Source organism: Echiichthys vipera (genome assembly GCF_963691815.1).
Source record: "Echiichthys vipera genome assembly, chromosome: 11".
NCBI classification, from domain to species: Eukaryota; Metazoa; Chordata; class Actinopteri; order Perciformes; family Trachinidae; genus Echiichthys; species Echiichthys vipera.
This window is the reverse complement of record NC_139836.1, coordinates 14,203,973-14,223,646: the sequence shown is the minus strand read 5'-3', so window position 1 is coordinate 14,223,646 and position 19,674 is coordinate 14,203,973. Positions and strand designations below refer to the sequence as shown.

General features: G+C 40.0%; 2 protein-coding genes across 2 annotated transcripts; both read right to left on the bottom strand.

Moving 5' to 3' along the window:
• Positions 1-1,058: 1,058 nt before the first annotated feature.
• gtf2a1l (general transcription factor IIA, 1-like) lies at positions 1,059-5,374 on the bottom strand (the record flags this gene model as incomplete). The annotated part of the gene is made up of 9 exons (XM_083923224.1): positions 1,059-1,166; positions 1,270-1,359; positions 1,528-1,764; positions 2,449-3,005; positions 3,097-3,187; positions 3,847-3,914; positions 4,421-4,535; positions 4,690-4,791; positions 5,348-5,374. 9 exons carry the CDS (start codon positions 5,372-5,374, stop codon positions 1,059-1,061), a joined length of 1,395 nt encoding a protein of 464 aa, XP_083779350.1.
• A 2,022-nt stretch (positions 5,375-7,396) lies between these two features.
• On the bottom strand, positions 7,397-18,857 carry ston1 (stonin 1). Its single transcript, XM_083923518.1, has 4 exons — positions 18,716-18,857; positions 9,714-11,646; positions 9,369-9,571; positions 7,397-9,271 (listed from the first exon to the last, which is right to left on the bottom strand). Exons 2-4 carry the CDS (start codon positions 11,566-11,568, stop codon positions 9,206-9,208), a joined length of 2,124 nt encoding a protein of 707 aa, XP_083779644.1. The 5' UTR covers positions 11,569-11,646; positions 18,716-18,857; the 3' UTR covers positions 7,397-9,205.
• Between the last annotated feature and the right edge of the window lie 817 nt (positions 18,858-19,674).

Here is a 19,674-nt window from a genome sequence, read left to right as displayed (position 1 = left end):
GTACATCTGATAAATAAATATTACAAATATTTTCATCATTTCATTGTACTCTAGGATCAGTGTGGCCATGCTCAACACATCCCTGTGGTATCTGATTTTCATAACCTGGTAAACAGGAGATCACAAATCCTTCTATAAAATACAGTAGACAATGTGTGAATGTGCACACTACACTATTTTGGACATATTTAAAGCTGGTATACAAAATAATTAACTTTTTTATACAAAGGAAAATACACAAGGCCTGCACCAAACAATGTGAACAGCACTGCTAATGTCAAAATGTAAAAAACATTTTCCAAGGATCTGTCCCTGATTTGTTTTTGTTTTGGGAGTCGTTGCCGGAGCTGTCACACAGCCCTTTATATTTTACATTTTATTTCCAGCTGCGAGTAACTAGCATTAGTGTCTATCCAAAACACAGTCAAGCGTTAATCCATTTTAGTGTCCATGCTGGCATTTATAAATGAATTTAGTCATGTTCCAGTGAATTTGAGGTTTGGTTTCAAGAGTGAAGAGAGAAAAAACCCTCTTAGTTCATTAGAAAAATATGACAAAGGAACTCTGGCTTTGTAAAGTGTTGCACAGAAAAAAGGGTCCATTGAATTCAGCACAAAAGTGTATTTGAAGCATGATTAAAGGAAAAACATTACAATGTTTGAAAATCAAACAGCACATTAGGTACCTTCAAGGCAACATGATCATGACAGAAGAAAACAAATTCCAGTTCAAATAATGTTTTGCTCCACTAATAAAGAAAACAGTTTTTGGCAAAATATTATGCAACATAAATTTATGCTGTTTGTCTCTGACTGGATTCACAGGCAACGCTGGAAGTAATTGGTTGTAACATCGTAAATTACGTGCAGTACTGCTCTGATAATTATATAATTTTAAAAAAAGTAGCAGTGATTTTGCACAGAGGTGTTTTAACTGCCAGCTCTACAAGCCAAATTACACCACACAAGGGGGTTAAATTCACTGATTATTGTTCCCTTTTGAATCAATTTCCTCCTTTCAACATGATTACCTGATGTGTTCAAGAGAACTAAAGCTCATCACCACTCGGCTTCCCCAACAGCTTTAGAGAACACGTAGTCCCTGCCACCGTAACACATCACTCCATCTTTCAAATGAAACTTCCAGCGGTTCTTACTGCGGTGAATCTGCAATAGAGAGATCATTTTACCATATTATGAGTCAGGATTCAGCACCGGGCTTTGCTGAGCTGCAAATAATGGCCAATACAGAGCCTTAGTTTGTTCTTACTTTGTCATACTGGCAAACGATTACATTGTCAGTGTCAAAGAGATCTGGGATATCCTGCTCAATCACATCGTCGCCAGAGTTTAAGGGATCCTAATCGATAGAAAGTGTGTTGGAAAAAACGTGCAATCAAAAACATGCTGTGTCTGCAAAACATGACTGATAAACCTAATTTCTAGGGGGACAAAGGCACATATGAGTTGGAGTAAATTAATCATACATATATAAAAAAAATGTACAGTATATCCAACTCACTCTCACCTCCTCCACCACATTAGCAAGTTCATCTGCTCCCTCGTCGCTGCTGGAGGAGAGGCTGTTGTCATCGCTGCTTCCAGCTCCCTCCTGCAGGGCCATTAAGGCCTCAGCGTTGATTATACCCAGAAAGTCATTCTCTTCCAGGGAAACCCCCTCTTCCTTTTCGATGTCAGAGTTACCTGCAGGGCCATCCAGCTGAACGATGTCTGACAATTCACTGTAGTTGTAGTCCAGGTCCAGCTTAGCAGGAATTGCAAAAAAGAAACATAAAATTTAGTCCATGATAATATCCAGGAAATATAAGAATGCTATCCTAAAATGTATTTCCTCTGAATAACCCAAGACTGCACAGCTGAATTGGTTTAAATGGACAGCAAAGTTTTACAGCACTCTTAAACTGAGATTTGAATGTGATTCATGTTGAGGACTTGGTAATAAGAAAACTTGCTAACATGAATTACAACTTTATCATAAATGGAAACTTTTCAGATGAATTAAAGGGCCAATACAACTATTTATTTTCAACTTCCATAAAGTACTGAAAGTATTCTGGTCAAAATCAATGCAGCAGAGGCAGAGATATCTTAGACCCTAGTCTGTGCCACAATGCAACTTAATATCTTTCATTGGATCCTCTATACCCAGTAAACATGTATTTTAAGACATCATTATAACTGATAAGTGAACTTTAGTGGTGCTGGAGGACAGCTTTTGTTACCTTTAGACAAATTCAACCTAGCAATTTCCCCATTTATGCTAAGCTACTGGTTCCAGCTACTATACATATTTACTGTACATGTGAGTTGTATTAATTTTTTTCATCCAATTGGAACAATTTATTTAACATTGTACATCTGTATCTCAACAACTGGCCTTTTATTTATATTTGTTAGTATTACACAGAGAATATTATTTTCAAATTACCCCAAGGACAGCCTCACACTGGTTGTCAGTCTTTACAGGTGCCAGATTCCTGGCCCTTTCTGCCTTCTCTCTCTCCTCCTCAATCACCTCTTTAAGAATGTCATCAATGTCTTTGGTCTTTAACTGTGCTGTCTGTGTCAAAGTCTCCTTGCTGCTGATCTGGAAGTCTAATAACTGGCTGCAGGGCGAGGTGCTCATACTAAGGTTCCCGGGTTCGGGTTGTGGATTCAGCTCATTTTCTTCCAGTGGGACCTCTGGCTCTGGAGAGTGGACCCCCTGAGGCTGTAAGGGCTCAGCAACAGAAGCTGGAGGCGGCTGGGGGAGGCTGCTCCCCTGACCCAGGAGTAAATTGGTCTCTGGATGGGGCGACTTTGTGACAGACGCAGCTGGAACAGAGGGTGGCTCCACCTCCCGAGGATGAGCAGTATTTGGTGGGACTGCAGCTGACTGAGAGGCAGAAGCTCCTCTTCTTTCCGTGACTATCTGCTGGGATACAGGTAGCTGACCTGCTGGGGCCTGAGTTACCACAACAGGAACATTGACCTTGTAAAGTTGACCTCAGTGAGATAAGGAAGAAAAAGTTGCATGTTATTTCAACTTATTAGTACATGCTGCAAACTAAAACAGATAAAACAGATCATTGTGTACCAGAAGCTGTTTGTAGAGTGACTCCAGCTGGTATCTGCACAGGGTAAGATAACCCAGCAGGGAGAGAAAAAGTAGCAAGTGTCTCTGAGTTCTGCAATGAAGGAAAACATAATACAGCATATCAAACAGTAGTGTCCAAATATATATATATATTGAAGTTGATGCTATTCTAATCTAAACATTTGAGTAAAAAAATTAAGTTTTGGTGTCTGAAATGTAAAAATCCAATTTCAGCACCTTTTTTTTTTTTAGAATGTACCTAAATCCAAATCTTTAAAAAGGTGCTCTACTCGAAATACTGAAAAATACTTGAAATACTGGGATTGCCTCCAGGTGGCTCTCACTCCAATACATGAAATAACGCTTTTTCACAGCCAACAACACACACAGACAGAGGGACAGAGCCTTCATTCTCTGCTGAGGATGCCATTACTCGACCATATCTTCCATAGAAAATAGTTGTCTGGTGCCATGTTAATGTTCTGAAAATCGAGTACAATGCCTTTAAAACTATAATGTAAAATCAATTCCAAAAATTGGGAGTTCAAACCACATAAATTCATATAGATTTCAATGCTATAAGCTCAATGGTGTTTACATTTCAGCAGTATGTGATTAAGTTTCACAATATGAAATTCAGTTGTTTTAAAGATTCATATTGTGATTTTCTTTTTTTTTGCCCTTGTATGCGCTCCCCATGTAAAGAGCCATATGAGGTCAGAGATGTGGTGTACTGTTAATCTTGATGACACTTGCCTTCATTGGGAAACTGGAGAAATTCTGACTCGCTGGGATCCCAACTGGGGCTGAGAGCAAAACTCAGAGCAGAGCAGGTGATACAAATATATAAACAATGAGACGTCTTATGGAGAACTAGACATGACTCAAGTCTCAATAGATAAATAAATGCTGAAATAAATGAATACAGAAATCAATGAATAAGTGCTGAAATAAATGAATACAGAAATCAATGAATAAATGCTGAAATAAATGAATACAGAAATCAATGAATAAGTGCTGAAAAAATGAATGAATAACTAAATGCATGAATAAATAAACAGGTGCTTTACATTTATTTCTAGTTTTTGATCAACTACATTTATTCATTTCTGTATCCATATTACTTTATTTTTTTATTGATTTATGCATTTATTGTGACTTATGTCATGTTTAATCCTCCATCCTTTTGTTCCATATTCAGGGTACATTTACAATAACTGAACTTCTTTAAAGAACTATCTATTTGACAAGATGCATGACTGTACGCTGCAATTATTAGGTTTCTTTTGTCAGGAGCAGTTAATTTCTAGCAGTGCTGCGTTACCTTGATCAGTCTGACTGCAGCTGGCGGGGAGCTGCAGTACAAAGTTGGATGAGTCGCTATTATGTTTCCTGAGGTCTTCCATTGCTTTTGACTGCATCATCTTTGACTCCCACAGCTGCACAACAAGAAGACACAGCAGTCTGTCTTCCAAGTATGGTGTATACTTCCACACTAGGTGCTCTAACTTTGATGTAACTGACAGCTTGAGTCAAGTTGTGTCCATATTTTTTTTTTTTTAATGAAACAGGGTATTGTAGAATCTAGCTCACATGTCTTAAATCGTCCAGGACACGGTCTTCAAGCCCTTCATCCATGAAGAGATCCCTCATACTCTCAATCACATCATCAATTATGGACAAGTAGAGTTTGGCCTACAGTGAACAGAGAGTACAGGTCAGAGGCTGTTGAGCTGCCTGTGAAGATAAGGCAAGTGTGTATGTTGCTGGAAATTGTATAACTATATTCCTAGGCCTTTGTGCAGCTCAAGACATTTTGTAAACATATCCAAGTAACTCTTCATTGTGGGTTACATATGTAGCTAATGCCGCTAGTAACCCAACATTTTTCTAGCTAACCATTTTCATTTTCAGCCTATACTATTCTCCACTGTGCATTTCAGTCCATTCAAAACAGCAAACTAATTGAAATGTTAGTGAAATAAAATATGTCTGAGCAGACTTCTTAAAAAGGACAACACGGTGACCTTACTGTTTGACAGTTGTTTTATTTTTGGATGGGATTGGCTTGACAACATGACTGACTAAACTGCACTTAAATAGCATTAGGTTCAGGATAAATAACGTCATTTTAATAGAAATGGTGCACATGTATTAAGCTACTAAACGTGCTAACACGGTAACACACAACGCAGTAGTTTTGCTAGTAGTTAGCCTATAGCAAAAGTAGCTCAAACGCAGCTTTGCTTACCACTGGGCCTGTGTTGTTGCTCAGCATGATTCAGGGCAAAGCTGCCTGTTGACAATGAGCTTTGGGAGCAAAATACATTCAGTGAACGGTGCTAAAGTCAGAGTATTGTGCCCGCACGTGATGGAGGCGAACACACAGGTGATAGTAATCAAGCTCAACTGAGAGATCCTGTTGTTGAACTGAGACCTCCATGTTTGTTTGGATTAAGAGTCTCAGTCACTTTTAGTTTTTCAATGGAATGGATATATCATTTATTATAAGCTTCAATTTCAGAATAGGGTTTTTCTTTTATTGTGCACTTAATTCATTTTTACCATCAAAACAATTCTGTGACTAATTTTGCAGTGACACATTTCATTTGTCATTTTTCAACAAGGTTAAATCACAGTGAGAAATTCTGCATCAACTGGATGTCACCTGCTTAGGGCGGGGGACAGTGGGTGTCCACCTTACACAACAGGGGTCTCTAACTTTTGAACATGGCTTCAGTCAGTAAAGTGATTTTTTTTTTTTTTGTTTCTTGCCCATATGCAACTCCTACCATGCCACCATAGATCACAACTTCTCGCCATAATCATTCAAAAAGTACTGCACATGGAATCATTTACTGTTCTTACCTTTCTTGTTCATTTGTCCTAAACAGCCAACAGCACATATCACTGCTTCCTTGTTATATTAGTAAATCATACTTTTAAGGGTCTTCCTCTCACCATCTTCATTTTCTCCCAGTGTGTGGAACTACTATGGCCTATGCATGATTCACTGATATGGATGAATATGAGAATATGAGGCCCTTTTTAAAGCTTGTTGATGTCATCAGCGTCTGTGGAAGAAACTACCCGTTCATTTGTGTTGTAGTGGAGGAGAGCAGAGATGGAAAAGTGGAGTCAGAGATATATTTGTCAAACATGATTTGTTCCACCATTTCAATCATTTCTTTTTAGATGTGAATCTGAAATGTGAAGAATGTGAAGTCTGAAAATACATTTGTTAATTTTTGAATAATTCAGGGTATCTTTATTGGGGGGCACAATTCATGTTTTTCTCTGCCGAGATCTGCACACATGGCTTCAGTACCTTGGAGTCTTAATTGTCAGTAGCTTATCTTGTGTGGTTTTAGTGAGACTCAAAAATCCCATTCCATCTTTAGTTTTCTGGTTACTTTCAATAGAAAGGTTACACTGCTGCATATTTTCCCCAGTTCTGGGGGCTCAGAGGGCTTACAGCGTCTAATCTCAAGAATGTACAATACCAGAAGTTCAAAATATTTCACCCTCTACAAAACACTTCATTTTCAACTTGGGTGTTCAATGAATTCGTAGCAGTAGCAGGAACCATGGCCCCTGCTTCCCCCGAGCATCTGTAATGCTGGCTCTTTCAACATTGTAACATTGTCAACTCCTCTGATGAGGATGAGAGTGTTGGGACACAAAAGCAGCAGCATGAGAGTACCCCCCTCCCTGTGGATACTGCAGTGGCTGAAACTAACATCCAGTCAGCTGTCACTTTACTACAAAGTTACTCTGAAGTCTGGACTCCTACTCTGAAGCTCCCCTCCTTATTATATATACCTTATCATATATACCAATATTGCATTTTCTATGTCTATTTTATTAGTCCGTACTTACTTCAGAGATAGAAAATAAGAGTTCACTGAAACTAACTCATATAATGGAAGTAACCACAGTCAATTTACTGTTACAAACCCTGCCCCCTGTCGCAATCCACCAGAACTGACAATCTGTTATAGCCAATACCATTTTGAGTTGAAATACAAATTATTCTTGCATTATTTGTTAAAAAGCATTTTGATAAATGAACCGCAACTGTTATCATCAGTTAAACTTTGAACTCACCTTAAGGGTTAAGACTCCATCTTTTTCTTTTTGGTGTATTTAAAAGCCCTTTTCCACCCAACCACTACATCAGTTTCCAGATCATAAATGAATGATCAAGTATTAATACCTAAAAACCATGAAAAACACAGCAGACATACAATCGATTATAAGAAACAAGCGGGCAAAGAGTAGAGACTCAAAGGTACCAGGTTTTAATGAGTAGCGACTCATCACCACAGGGTCCAGCATGAAAATGATCGCATTAAAAAAAACAGCAGCACTCTTTATTGTTTGCGTGCGCTCCCAGAGGCAAGTTCAATTAAGGGCACGATGCACTACCAGTTTATCAAAGAAAACAAATCACATAGTATGCAGCACTTGCACAAAATCATTTACACAAATCATTTACTGAACCTGTCATTACTTATGGCTAGATGTCTGAAGTCTCTCTACAAAAGGGAAAAATTTAGTTACGTTGTTTTGACACCCAGTGACATGTTCATTTAAAGCTATTTTACTCCTTTGTTCAATGAATAAGTAGGTAATTATAATAATACATATTTTGGCGTTTATTGCATGTGTAGTTTCCCAGTACCCCTTCATTACAATGTATAAACACAGTTAGTTTCTCTTTTACCTAGAGACAAACACTTCCAAGTCTTATGAGCATCTGTAAAGAAGTACAAGGAGTCTTTCAGCTTTAATTCATTTTCTTTTTTACTCTCAAAGTACATAATATCCAGCCTAAGCCAGCTAAAGTCATCACTGAAGGTCTTGTCGTTCATTATGAAGCTTCGCCATTCTTTTTTTTTAATCCAACCCATTCTCACAGAGGCAGAAAGATCACATAATAAAGATTTGATTTGTTTAAATAAAATTAGTCCTCCAGAATACAACCTTGGTCTATAGTCAAAGGTCAGCTCGAGATAAGCAACACAAGTAAGGGGTTGTATTCCATGTGAAAGAAAAATAACCAATTTCTAACTTTATATATTAGCACAGATGCATTTCAGACCTCACAAGTTTTTGTAAAGCTTTGTAAATGCATTTTGTATTTGGCAGAAGCAAGACAGTCCCATTCAAATATGAAATTATTTTGTAGCTTTTAGGTCAATGCACTTGAGAAAAATTACAGAGAAAAAAATGTTAATTGTCGGTTTGTCTCATGTTGCTTTGAACCTTTGATCAGTGTTTCTCTGCTGAGAATGGCTGCTAATTGGCAGTGAGCCTGAGTCAATTCAACCAAGCTGCCCTAATAATTGTGATTATGTCTCTACAGACAAATGCTACTCTGCTTGATATGACCCCCCTTTGAAGTAATGTAACTATAATTACACCACTATGGTCATTTACCACATTCGACGTTTTGTCTGCCACTTTCATATTTATTCTAACACTTAATGATACGAGGGGTTACCTACGCATGAACCACAAAATAGAGAGAAAAAAAAAAAAGATTACGCTGCTGCCACCTTGAATTTAGTACAAGCACAGAGTATTCATACCAAAATGAATACATCTGACAACACTCCCATGCGGCAAAAGGGCCTGAACTCTTAACATCGGCTGAGAATTCTTTTTTTTTCCTCAAACACAGTGAATATTGCTCATTACTTAAGCTGTTTATCTCACGCAGCCCGTTCGGCGAACATTTATTAAGGCTGCCAATCATTCTGGAGGACAGTGCAGATGATGCAAATGCAAGCTTATATACAGTACTTATATAAACTGTAGGTGTTACAGTTAATACATCTTTAAAATGTAAAGTGCTAGGCAAAAGGACCATGTTAAATTCTTTATTAGGTCTTGACTAATTCAGTCTCAGTTAAAGGATACAAAATCAGTTAACCTCTATGAGAAATACTACCAGGCTATGTGTAATTAGATGAAATAGACACCGTTTATAAGCAGAAAGTCCCTAATCACCCTCATTTTTGTTCATTTTTTTTCATCCTCTTCACCATTAAGACGATTTTGGCAAATATCTTGCATAATGTCCTCTTCAGAGCTTCTTTGATAATCACTGTGTCATACAGCCAGATTGTTTCTGTGACTCTGTTTCGATCCATTTCTTTTCCACCTCCACCTAAACAGAAAACAACAAAAAATGAGGTTTGTTGCACTAATAAATTATGCATTGAGCAAGATATTATTGCTCAATATAAACTGATGACACATCTTACCTGACAATGGTAGCGTGTCCAACTGGTCACATGTTTCTGCGGCTGGATGTCGTTGGCGGTGCCCAGTGACTTCACCCTGGTCTGTGAAACAACTGCGCCCATGATTTCACATTCCATCGTGACAAAAGGGTACCAGTCATTTGGGATATCCTGATCAGATCCCAGCTCTAGCTTGCAGGAAAACGAATGGGGATGATCCACTGCTGCAAAGGAGAATATAAAGGTCACTTGTAGTTAGAGTGTCAGAACACTTAGTGGCATACACACTGTACACATGCTAATGAGGAAATCATATGTTGGGCTGTAGTGCAGTGCTAAAATCTGAATCTCTCAGAATTGTGTTACCTGTATTCTTCGCGGGCAGTCTGTCGATCCTCCACACGACAGCTGAATATACATTCTCGTACTTGACGGTGCCAATTGTCACCTGCATGACAGGTTGTGAATCTGCGGCACTGACAGCCCCCAAGCAGGCGTTCCTGTTCATTCGGGCCTTCAGTGACCTCTGTCGCAGCAAGGCTACTGTCTGCGTCACTTTGACCCAGTCGCCTGGTACTGGCACGCGGATCACTACATTCTCGCACAGCGGGTACGTGTCAGTCACCCCTGCCGTGGAAAGGAAGGTGGCTGACATGTTAAGAAAGGCCTGGAGCTCCACATAGGCACCTTGAACTGTGACAACAGCTTTGATCGAGAAGGGAATTTCTGTGCAACCCAAAATCGCTGTCTTATACCGCATCAGCTCCACTCTGCAGGCCTCAGGGGGTGAGAACTTTATCAGCCGGGACCTCTGAAACTCGGTCTCATTTACACATTTGTGGAAATAGCAGTCTGCGATCTCCATCCAGAGTTCACCGTCCTCCTCGGACCCGTAGCTGGAGTCAAAGCGCAGCAGCCCGAGATCGTTAAGGGCAAGAAAACAATCCCCAAGTCCGTTCAGGAAAGCAAGACAGTGAATCTGGGTGAAGGCTGTCCGCTCCATGACTTCCCCAAACTTATCCAGTTGTATCCAGATATGATCAGTGATCTGCAAGGACAGCTCCTGCTCCTCGTAGTGCCGCCTCTGCTGGTGGTGTATACATAATTTAAAGATTTCCTCTTCTATGGAGACTACCAGGTCTTCCATGTCGCCATGCACCGTGGAGCCAAACTTGAGCAGCTCTTCTCCCTCCGCCTCATGACTAACCTCCTGCTTGGGGTGGTAGCGTTTCTTTTCCGTGTATGAGAAATGTTCCACCTTGACTGAGAGGACTTTGCGGGGCTCGCCATAGCTTTCCAGTTTCAGATCCGAGAGTCTACATTGGGGGAGAAGCTGGAACTCCTTGTATGGCTTCTCTAGCCCTTTCTCGTAGTACATCTGCAGCACACCTCCCGGCAACAAGCGGAGGTAGATCGGCCCCCACTGTCTCGAGGACATGCGGTTCTTTTTTTCAGGAATCCTGAGCATGACAGACCAGCCATCTCTTTTCTGGCTACGAAACAGACCCCGAGGAACGAACTGAGATGAACCCTCGCTTAAAACTTCACTTTTGCAACTTAGCCGCCTCTCCCCATCTCCTCCGGTCTCTGTTTCCTGGTCTGTTTCTGCTCGTAGGCCTTCCAGTTTGTGGCAAACATAGGAGAAGGAGCTCTGTAGGTGGTCACGCGGAGGCTCATCGCCGTCTTTGGTGCGAATAAAGAAACGTGGTAGACTGATGTCAGAGTCTGAGTCTGAGGAGGAGCTGTCCACATCTGCGCTGTGTCTAGATCCATCCCAGAAGGGGTTATAGTGTCCTGAGTTCCCCTGAAAAGAAGGGAAAGGGCTTGGTCCATCTGAGGTTTGATGCAGGGCCTCTGGTGCAGGAGAGGGAAAAGAGGCAGTAGACGTGTTAGAGAAACTACGAAAGTCGTAATTCTTTTCCCACATGTTGGAATGAAATGGGGAGGCACTGCTAGGAACCCCACTCACTGGAGTGCAAAAGGGTGTGTTACATGGTACACAGGAACTTCCACTAAGACTTGAGTGGCTTTGAGGGGATTCCAGAGAACTATTGAAGCTCCAGGAAGTATCTCTGATTGGAGGAAGAACTAATTTCAGACCATTGGGACGTGGTACTGATGCTTTGATGAGCCCTGGAGACTGTAGGGGCTTTTGAGGTGATGAGAGTGGTGTGTTGTCATCTTCAAACGTGACCCAGTTTGAGTGATTTGTGGAACACATGGCTGAAGAGGACTGATGACTAGTTAAAATAAACAATCCCTCCTTTGTTGGGTAAACTGTCCCCCGAGGCCTACTCCTCTGCAAGAAAACAACAAAATGAGTTAGGTTTTGTCTTTAAAGTCATTTAAAAAAAAAGTAAAATTTCAAGATATTCCAGGGGAAACACATATAGACAGATCAGTTCTCATTTGAACGTTTGAGCAAGTCCATTTATCCTGTTGGTAGGAGAAGGAGAGAAAGAGACATGGGGGTATAAATAATATACATTTCCTTAAGGTACATTAAAACCTAATGAGAGACTGATATTGAAAACCTTACATATGTTAACACCACAATTAACTAAGATTATTTTGATATAAAAGCTGAAGCAAGCACTCTGCAATGCAGTGTCAGAGAAGAAACAGGAGATTTTCTCTCAGGGACACAGATTAGAGCTTTTTTTTAATTGATGTTTAGGCTTTTGGAGAATCCTTATACAAACATTTATTAACTGATCTGTGGTGTAAGTATACGAGCAGAACAGTGATTGAACATCCTTTTATAGAGAATCAATCAACTTTAAGCATGTGTAAGAAGTTCAACAAAATGCCAGCCAATATATTTTTCCCCTTTTCTTTATTTGGATAATTATTTTATGAGCAATACAGAGACGGATACAGCACTGTAGCCTTAATTCTCCGGGCAGTGACTTTATTAATCAGTCATTTGTACCGTAGGGTTGAAACGAGGAGAACCGGTCTTTGTACACTGATTCGTTGGCAGGGCTACTGCCACTGCAATACTAATTCTAAATTGTACATTTGGATTTCTTTGCAAAAAACCTATTTTTGTTTAAGTATGCTAGTAACGGATGGCAATATTGTTCTGTCTGTTATCTCATTAGTCCAGACTGATATATCAACCACTATTGGATGGACTGCCACACATAATCAAATGTGTCCAATACTTTGATAACCAAATACCTGCAAAACTAATGACATCCCCATCAGCCTCAGCGGTAATTTGTTTCAAGCATTAATTAGCAAATGTTACCATGCTACGCTAAAAGGTTGAAACCACCACCAGGGCATGAAATTGGCACCCGCCCACACGCCAAGTGCGGGTAACTTCTGTGATTGGCGGGTGAAACTGTCAATTTACCCGCGACGTTGGCGTGTAGCCAATAAGACAACACAACACCGAGCAAGTGTTGTGTTTTGTTGACCAATCAGGTAGCCTATCGTTAACGGTGACTAAATAAATGAGACTATCAGGGAGATGATTGGCTGTTTGTATTTCTGTTATTTTCTATTCTAAATGCTGCCACACCAGGTCAGACACAGCTGCAAGTCATTCTAGTCACTAATGAGATTTATTTACTTAATAACTCAACAGCACTTTAATGTGTATTCTGTACAAATTCAAGAACCATACTTTTCTGAGTCGTTCACCTTTATTTTAGGCACAAACAAAATTGGCCAAAAAAGTTAACTTCAGGCCCTGATTACACCTGCTATCCATCAGCCTTTTGCATTGTCATTGTGAACACATTAGCATGTTGATTTTAGCCTTTAGCTCAAAGCAAGGGTGTGGCAAAGTATAGCCTGATTTAGTTGATTTTGACAAGACGTACATAATAGGATACAGCGCTGTAGCCTTTATCCTATAACATGTTTGTACTGCAGGCTTGAATGCAAAAAGTACCACTTTTGTTATCTTGATACTTGGGCGAGGCCAATAAAACAGTGCTTCTTTTCTTCTAAAGAATACTTTGAGAAATGCACTTTTTAAAACGAGATTGGTCCAAGGACAACGCTTTGGAAAACTTGTATTCTAAACCAAACCATAGGTGAAAAATTCTGACAAACTGACACAAAGAATTGCGATATATAAAAGGCGATGTTTTTAGAGGCTACTACTGGAGCAGAGGAAGAAATGTTCCTGTTTTCAAAGAGGGGAAAGTTTTGGAAGTTCAAAGGTTTTATATTGCAAATTCATGAGCTCAAATTTATTTTAGACATGCCATGCTTTGAAATGTGCATATTCTAAATATTTCATTGCAAACCTGCTCAAAATGTGTGTGAGAAAAGTTAGTCATGGCCGCAAAGATCCTGCCTCATTAACCAGCATGAATCTGCTGTGAGAGCCAGGTATAATGTGACACAGCAGCTGGTACCACATAAGGCTTCAGAAAGGAACAACGCTGGTGAAATGAGTGAGGCACCATGACCGTTTCATACTCTGTGATTAGATCTGCACAACATAGTTCAATGCAGATATTAAAATGTTGCAACCGTGCAAATATTGCAAAACAACAATGGAATTCAGGCTAATTAGCCAGTGGACAGAGGGCAAACATGTTTAAATCTTTATTCAATTTTGCTGGTAATTTTCCAGGCCGGTCAATTACGGTGTCTTCTGATGTGCTGGCAGCTCTGCTCTCACCAACATCAGGCTCACAGGCAACAGAGAAGCCACTTTCATAACGTCAAAGTCTCATCTCCCCATAAAAATCTTGAAAAAAATAATAATTGAAAGCAGAAAGCCTCAATTACAGCCTTCCTCCTCCTGTCAAGATCACAGCCATGAATTACATGAAGGAGACAACCAGTGGCAAGTTCCCTTTAGCTATAAATATACCCTGTTTCAGGGTAGTGGATTGACAAGTCTTCAGTCTGGAGAACATCTTTCTAATGAGGGGGATGTTTGCAATGGCATGCAGATTTTCAATGAGTTCATCGTGCCAGGCACTGAGGAGGATGAGTTCTTTGCGGGGTTACTGACAGTCTTTCAGACTCATTTCCAGTCTGCCATCTCTTCCTGGGCTCTGTAGCAGGCAGTACAGAAACGGGACACTGCTAAATCTACAGAGGACAAAAGAATACATTCCTCACATTCCTCGGGGACAAGCAGCTTTGCACACAGGAAATACCAGCCTGCTTTATTTGTGTGAATTGACAACAAATATTATCTTAATGCCTTTTTTTTCTTAAATGAACCAGAAATTCATACTTGTTTTTTTCTGGCTGTTTATCACTGTCAAACATAACAAAACAGCCAAAATGAAGGAGCCTGGGGATTAAGATTACAGTAATGAGGAACACACACATAAAACCAGTGTGAGGAATCAGATGTCTAACATTTTTTTTTCATTGTTATTATCACATCAAGGCTTGGAAGGTGAAAAGAATCTCACAAAGTCACACCTATAAACTAACTCCAATAGAAGACGTGAAACTGTAAAAAGTAACTTTTTTTGCAATCTATCTTATTATACCCTTTTCCAACCAAAATTAGCCTCTTTATGCAGGTTTTTTTACATTTGAAAATCTGTTAAAAATAGGCCTTTCAGGGTTTTTTTTTTCTTTCTGGTGTCACTTTCATGTCACAAACCCGCCAGAAAACAGGGTTATTAAACGCTACAAAGAAGCATGGAGGTCAGTGAAAATGTTAAGGTGGTTACTTCCTTTTTTTACATCGGTTACCTAAAAAGTAGCATATCCACCCGGTTGTTATGTGCGAATAGGAGAAATAAGTCTTCAGGGCTTTCTGCCAGAAAGGGTCAATCATAAACCAAAGCGTGACATGTTGCTAAACCTAACAAAGTAGTTTTGTTGCCTAAGCTTTACCACGTTACTGCCAGAAAGCCCTCAAAAAGCCAACTTCAACCATGAGTGTGTCATGTTTCCATCACTGTTGATCAGACCTGGAGCCAATATACCCGTGACTACTGTGGAGTCATTTGTCCCTCGAATGAATGCAGACTGTAACCTTTCCCACTCATGACAAAAGTTAGATGTTAGTGGCTGTTAAGTGTTTTTTTTTTGTCCAGTAAAAAAAAAACTTTACAAACACTGTCTAGGTTTGTTCCCAGTTAAATTGCAGCACTACAATTAAGTCAAAGAGTAGGCTAATCCCATGCATTATCTCAGGTACTATATACTTATAGAAATGACTACACTTGCTAAACTTGTGTTTTGATACATAAGACACACACACTGCATGCAATAACTTAAAGTCTGAAGTCACTTAATGATAATTATTGGGCTTTAAAAGTGCGTCTAGAATAATGTGACAACTTATCACAAACACAGATTTCAGTCCACAAAGAGGAACAGCAAAAACCAACAGGGATGTGAGAAAACATTTGCTACGTGTTGGTATTCAACCCATCATGTATAATAGCTTAAACACTGATTGTCATGATAATTTACTTCAACATGTATGTCCATTTCCATTAGGTACTTTTTATTTTGTTATCATCTACTGTAATTCCTGTACTGTGACAGAAAGGACAAATCTCTTGACGACAGGAAGCAGGAACAGTCGCCTGACAAAGGATGACTGTGGAGGAAACTATTGTGGTTTAAGAATAAAACTGCTGAATTAAAAGAAAATGCATTTGAACTTTAACTTGGCAAACAGATGCTTCCTGATTACATGGGACAACGTCATGTTTGATTATCTGGGTAATTCCTGTGTGCTTACAGAAAAGTAATAATCAAAACAAGAAACGATCCATTTTCATTTGACGCAAGAGTACTACCGTTGTGACCACGATGTCTGTAATCTAGCAGAGCTGAAAATGTGATGACCCATTTTCAGTGGCAACACTGGCGCTGTCTGAAATGTGAGTTTTGGTCTCCCGTCAAACAAAGTAGAAGAGAAAGTCTGGGTGCTGCTGCTGCTTTTGTCTCCTCAAACTGAATAAATAAATGTTTTGTTAAACAACTAAAAGATAAATGAATGGACGATAATGGGATTTTTTTTTTTATTATTATGTATTTTCCCAATAATTAAATTATAAATAAATTATAGTCGTTGACATGTCTGATTGTCAGAGAACTTGATTTGAATTCTTAGAGAAAATAATCCAAAACCAAAGTTTTTTCAATGTACTTTAAAACTTTATGTTCATTTGATGTAGCAGAAAAAGAATGAACATATGAAGAGTCCGAACTGTTTATTTTGTTGTGTGACCAATGTTGTTGTCAGTAAGATTTGGTCAGAGAATATTAAAGCAGTCCCCTTAGCCGTTCTTATCATGTGTGCATAAACTACGGGTTACATACTTGTTTTTAAAATGAATAAAAGATCTATTATCTTATCAGTATCCGCCATGATTAAATTAGCAATTGAAAACGATTCATATCACGCGTTTCTATAATTCCAGGGGATCTTTTGCATATATTTGCTTCAATTCAGAAAGACAAGACTGGAACAAATAAGCAGGAATGAATAGGAGACGCATGTTCCAGCTGAAGCACTTAAAATACTCTTCCACTTTTTCACTGCATGCGGTTCACTCAAGCAGTAGTGATTCATATTGAAGTCAGACAGTTAGGGATAAACTAAGAAACCAAAGGAAAACATGCACCTCGTCTATTTTAGAGCATCCTCATAGCAAGAATTGAAAGAGGAAGCAATAACATATTCTTCCCTTTCAAAGGAAAAGCTTAATTCATAAGAAATTAAGTATAGCCAACACAACCGCCCAAATCAGTACACTCAGGTGTTTCGCTGCTGGTAGCTTTTGGTTATTAAGGATCTACTCACACTATCCACTCGTACCCTGCCCAAGCCCAAGCACTAGTCTAGTTCGCTTGATCAGTGTGACTACAAACGTTCTGTGCTAATACCGTAATTCCGGTGCAAAATCATCCCAATGCTCTTTTTGTCAATTATATATATATATATACGATAATATACATCAAATAAGCCATCGAGACAGTTTTTTTTCATGTAACAACTATTAACGAAGAAATCCGGGAGAGTCGCTAACAGCCAGACGTGGCTAACACTGATTAGCTTGGGTGAAGTGAAAGCATTAAAACAGCTTTTCTTAACCACTTACACTGCTCAAAATAACACCAAACCTCTGCAGTAGCATAAAACGAAGCATCAACAACGTAGTTCGCAAACCCGGAGTTTATCAAAAAAGTGTTTTGAAAGACTTACCAACTGGCCCTGCTAACCCGGCTCCTCTCATAGTAAAAGCGGCGGAAAAAAATCATGGGATGATTTTGCGCCGATATAACACTTTAAGCGTGGTACACTTCCCGACCGCGGTCTTCTTTAGAGAGGTGGGCTTTAGTAAAGCACGATTGCACTGATACGAGCACTGGCATTGACGGCGGTCCGGATGTCTGTTTATAGACCACTATTCTCCGCAACGGACATTTGAAAAGATAGTAACAGATTGCACATAAATGCAAAGGCTCCGCTTGCCAGCAGGCAGGGAAGGCAACTGCTTAGGGCGCCAGGCCAGTAAGGGACCCCTGAGGGCTGACAGACTTTAAACTACAGCGGTGACTATGCACATAGTTTGCAATGACAGTAGAAGACCTGACCTCCAGAAGGGGGCCCCATCTGGCTCCCCCCACTCCTGTTGCATGATTTAGTTTAAAACAGACCTATAATGGCGATGAATGCTGGTTTGAGGGGCCCCCTGTGAATTTTTGCCTAGGGCCCCAACAGACTCTAGAATCGCCTCTGCCTATATTGATCCATAACAGACATTACTGACTCTTCTCCACTCTTGATATTTGTATACTGTGTTTTAACTGTAATTGTCACTTGTGGCAACAGTGGTTAGGCTACATAGTCTCATTTTAGAGAGATCCCTTAAAAAGTAGGTTGTAGTAACACAGTGCACATAAATGTCCGCGAAGGGCCCAAAATATGTTATTTCCAATGAATGTCATCTAAATGTGCAAATAAACTGTATCCTCGTTGAAGCAAATTTATAGAAACAGTGTTGCGCTGTTTGTTACAGCGCATTCTTGCATCGCGGGGGTTCGTGAATGCCAGACAACCCACGAGTTACCGGTAAAGTTAACGACATAGTTGTGTCGCCCACAACAACAACTCGGGCTGAAAGAAAACAGTACCAGCATGCTGTCATCCACAACAGAGCCAGGCCCGTGTTCCAGGCCCACTTCTGGGCTCACTTCGGCGCCTTTGTGTTGATGTGGAGTCTGAGTAAAAGTTGTCACTCTACTTGCACTCTAGCACAACACACGTCACTCACTCACTACCCGAGCTACGACTGACAACACGTACGAAGGGCAAACCAAAACAGTTTAAAGTCGTTTCTGACGGACGTGAACTATCAACAGCTCTGTCAAAAAACAGACCTGAGCACGACCAGGGGGAGAGAAATACTCACAGTGGTGGTTCGCTGATTCAGCTCATGACTTCTGCTTTAATGGACGCGTCTGTTTGCACTCTTGATGTCGGCCGATTTTCCTCAAAATGGCAGAGTGTAAATCCTGTGAGTTTTAACAGCGCAGCGCTTCCCTTTTCCCGAGTTCACAGACCGTCCTACAGCGGGACACTGCAGGAATGAAGTGAGCGGTGCTGCGTTCACGACGGTAGGAAATGTCGCTGTCAGGAGACGGGCGCGCACATCACAGCAAGTGAAACATTCACCTTGAGGGTAGATAATTAAGATAATACACTGTGTGCACAATTGTTTGGCAAGTTGTATTTTTGACTTATTTTTTTATTTTGATTTGATATTTTGATTATTTTCATATTTTAAAAAGTGAACAACTTAAAAGTTTACAAAGAAACATTTTTAACATTCCCCCCAAAAATAATCAGTGACCAATAAAGCCACCCTGCTTTTCAATAACAGTTAAAAGCCTTCCAATCATGGAGTCTGTCAGTTTTTGAATCTGTTGACGATCAACTTTTTGTGCAGCAGCAACCACAGCCTCCCAAACACTGTTCAGAGAGGTGTACTGTCTCTTCACCGTAAATCGACTGTTTAACAAGAGAGCAAAAGTTCTCGATAGGGCTTATTAGGTCAGATGAGGATGTCATTATTCTTTCATCTTTAAGGCCTTTCCTTGCTAGTCATGCAGCGGAGTACTTCGACCATGCAATTGAGCATTGTCCTGCATAAAAATCATGGTCTTCTTGAAGATCCTGTACCACCGACTGCTTGAAGAAAGTGTCTTCTAGATTTGGGAGTTGAGTTTGAGTCCATCTTGTACCCGAAAAGGTCCTACTAGTACCCCACCTCCAACTTGCTGGCATCTGAGCTGAAGTGGAGCTCTGTGCCCATTACGGATCAAGCCACAGGCCCGTCAAGAGTCTCATCTCATCAGTCCATAAAACTTT

Bases quoted from the DNA above. Each gene is read 5' to 3' on its own strand.
- ston1 (XM_083923518.1), bottom strand. From the start codon at position 11,568: ATGTGTTCCACAAATCACTCAAACTGGGTCACGTTTGAAGATGACAAC. The intron at 9,572-9,713 runs GTAACACAATTC...TCTCCTTTGCAG, and splicing joins ACTGCCCGCGAAGAATACAG to CAGTGGATCATCCCCATTCG. The intron at 9,272-9,368 runs GTAAGATGTGTC...TTTTCTGTTTAG, and splicing joins GGACACGCTACCATTGTCAG to GTGGAGGTGGAAAAGAAATG.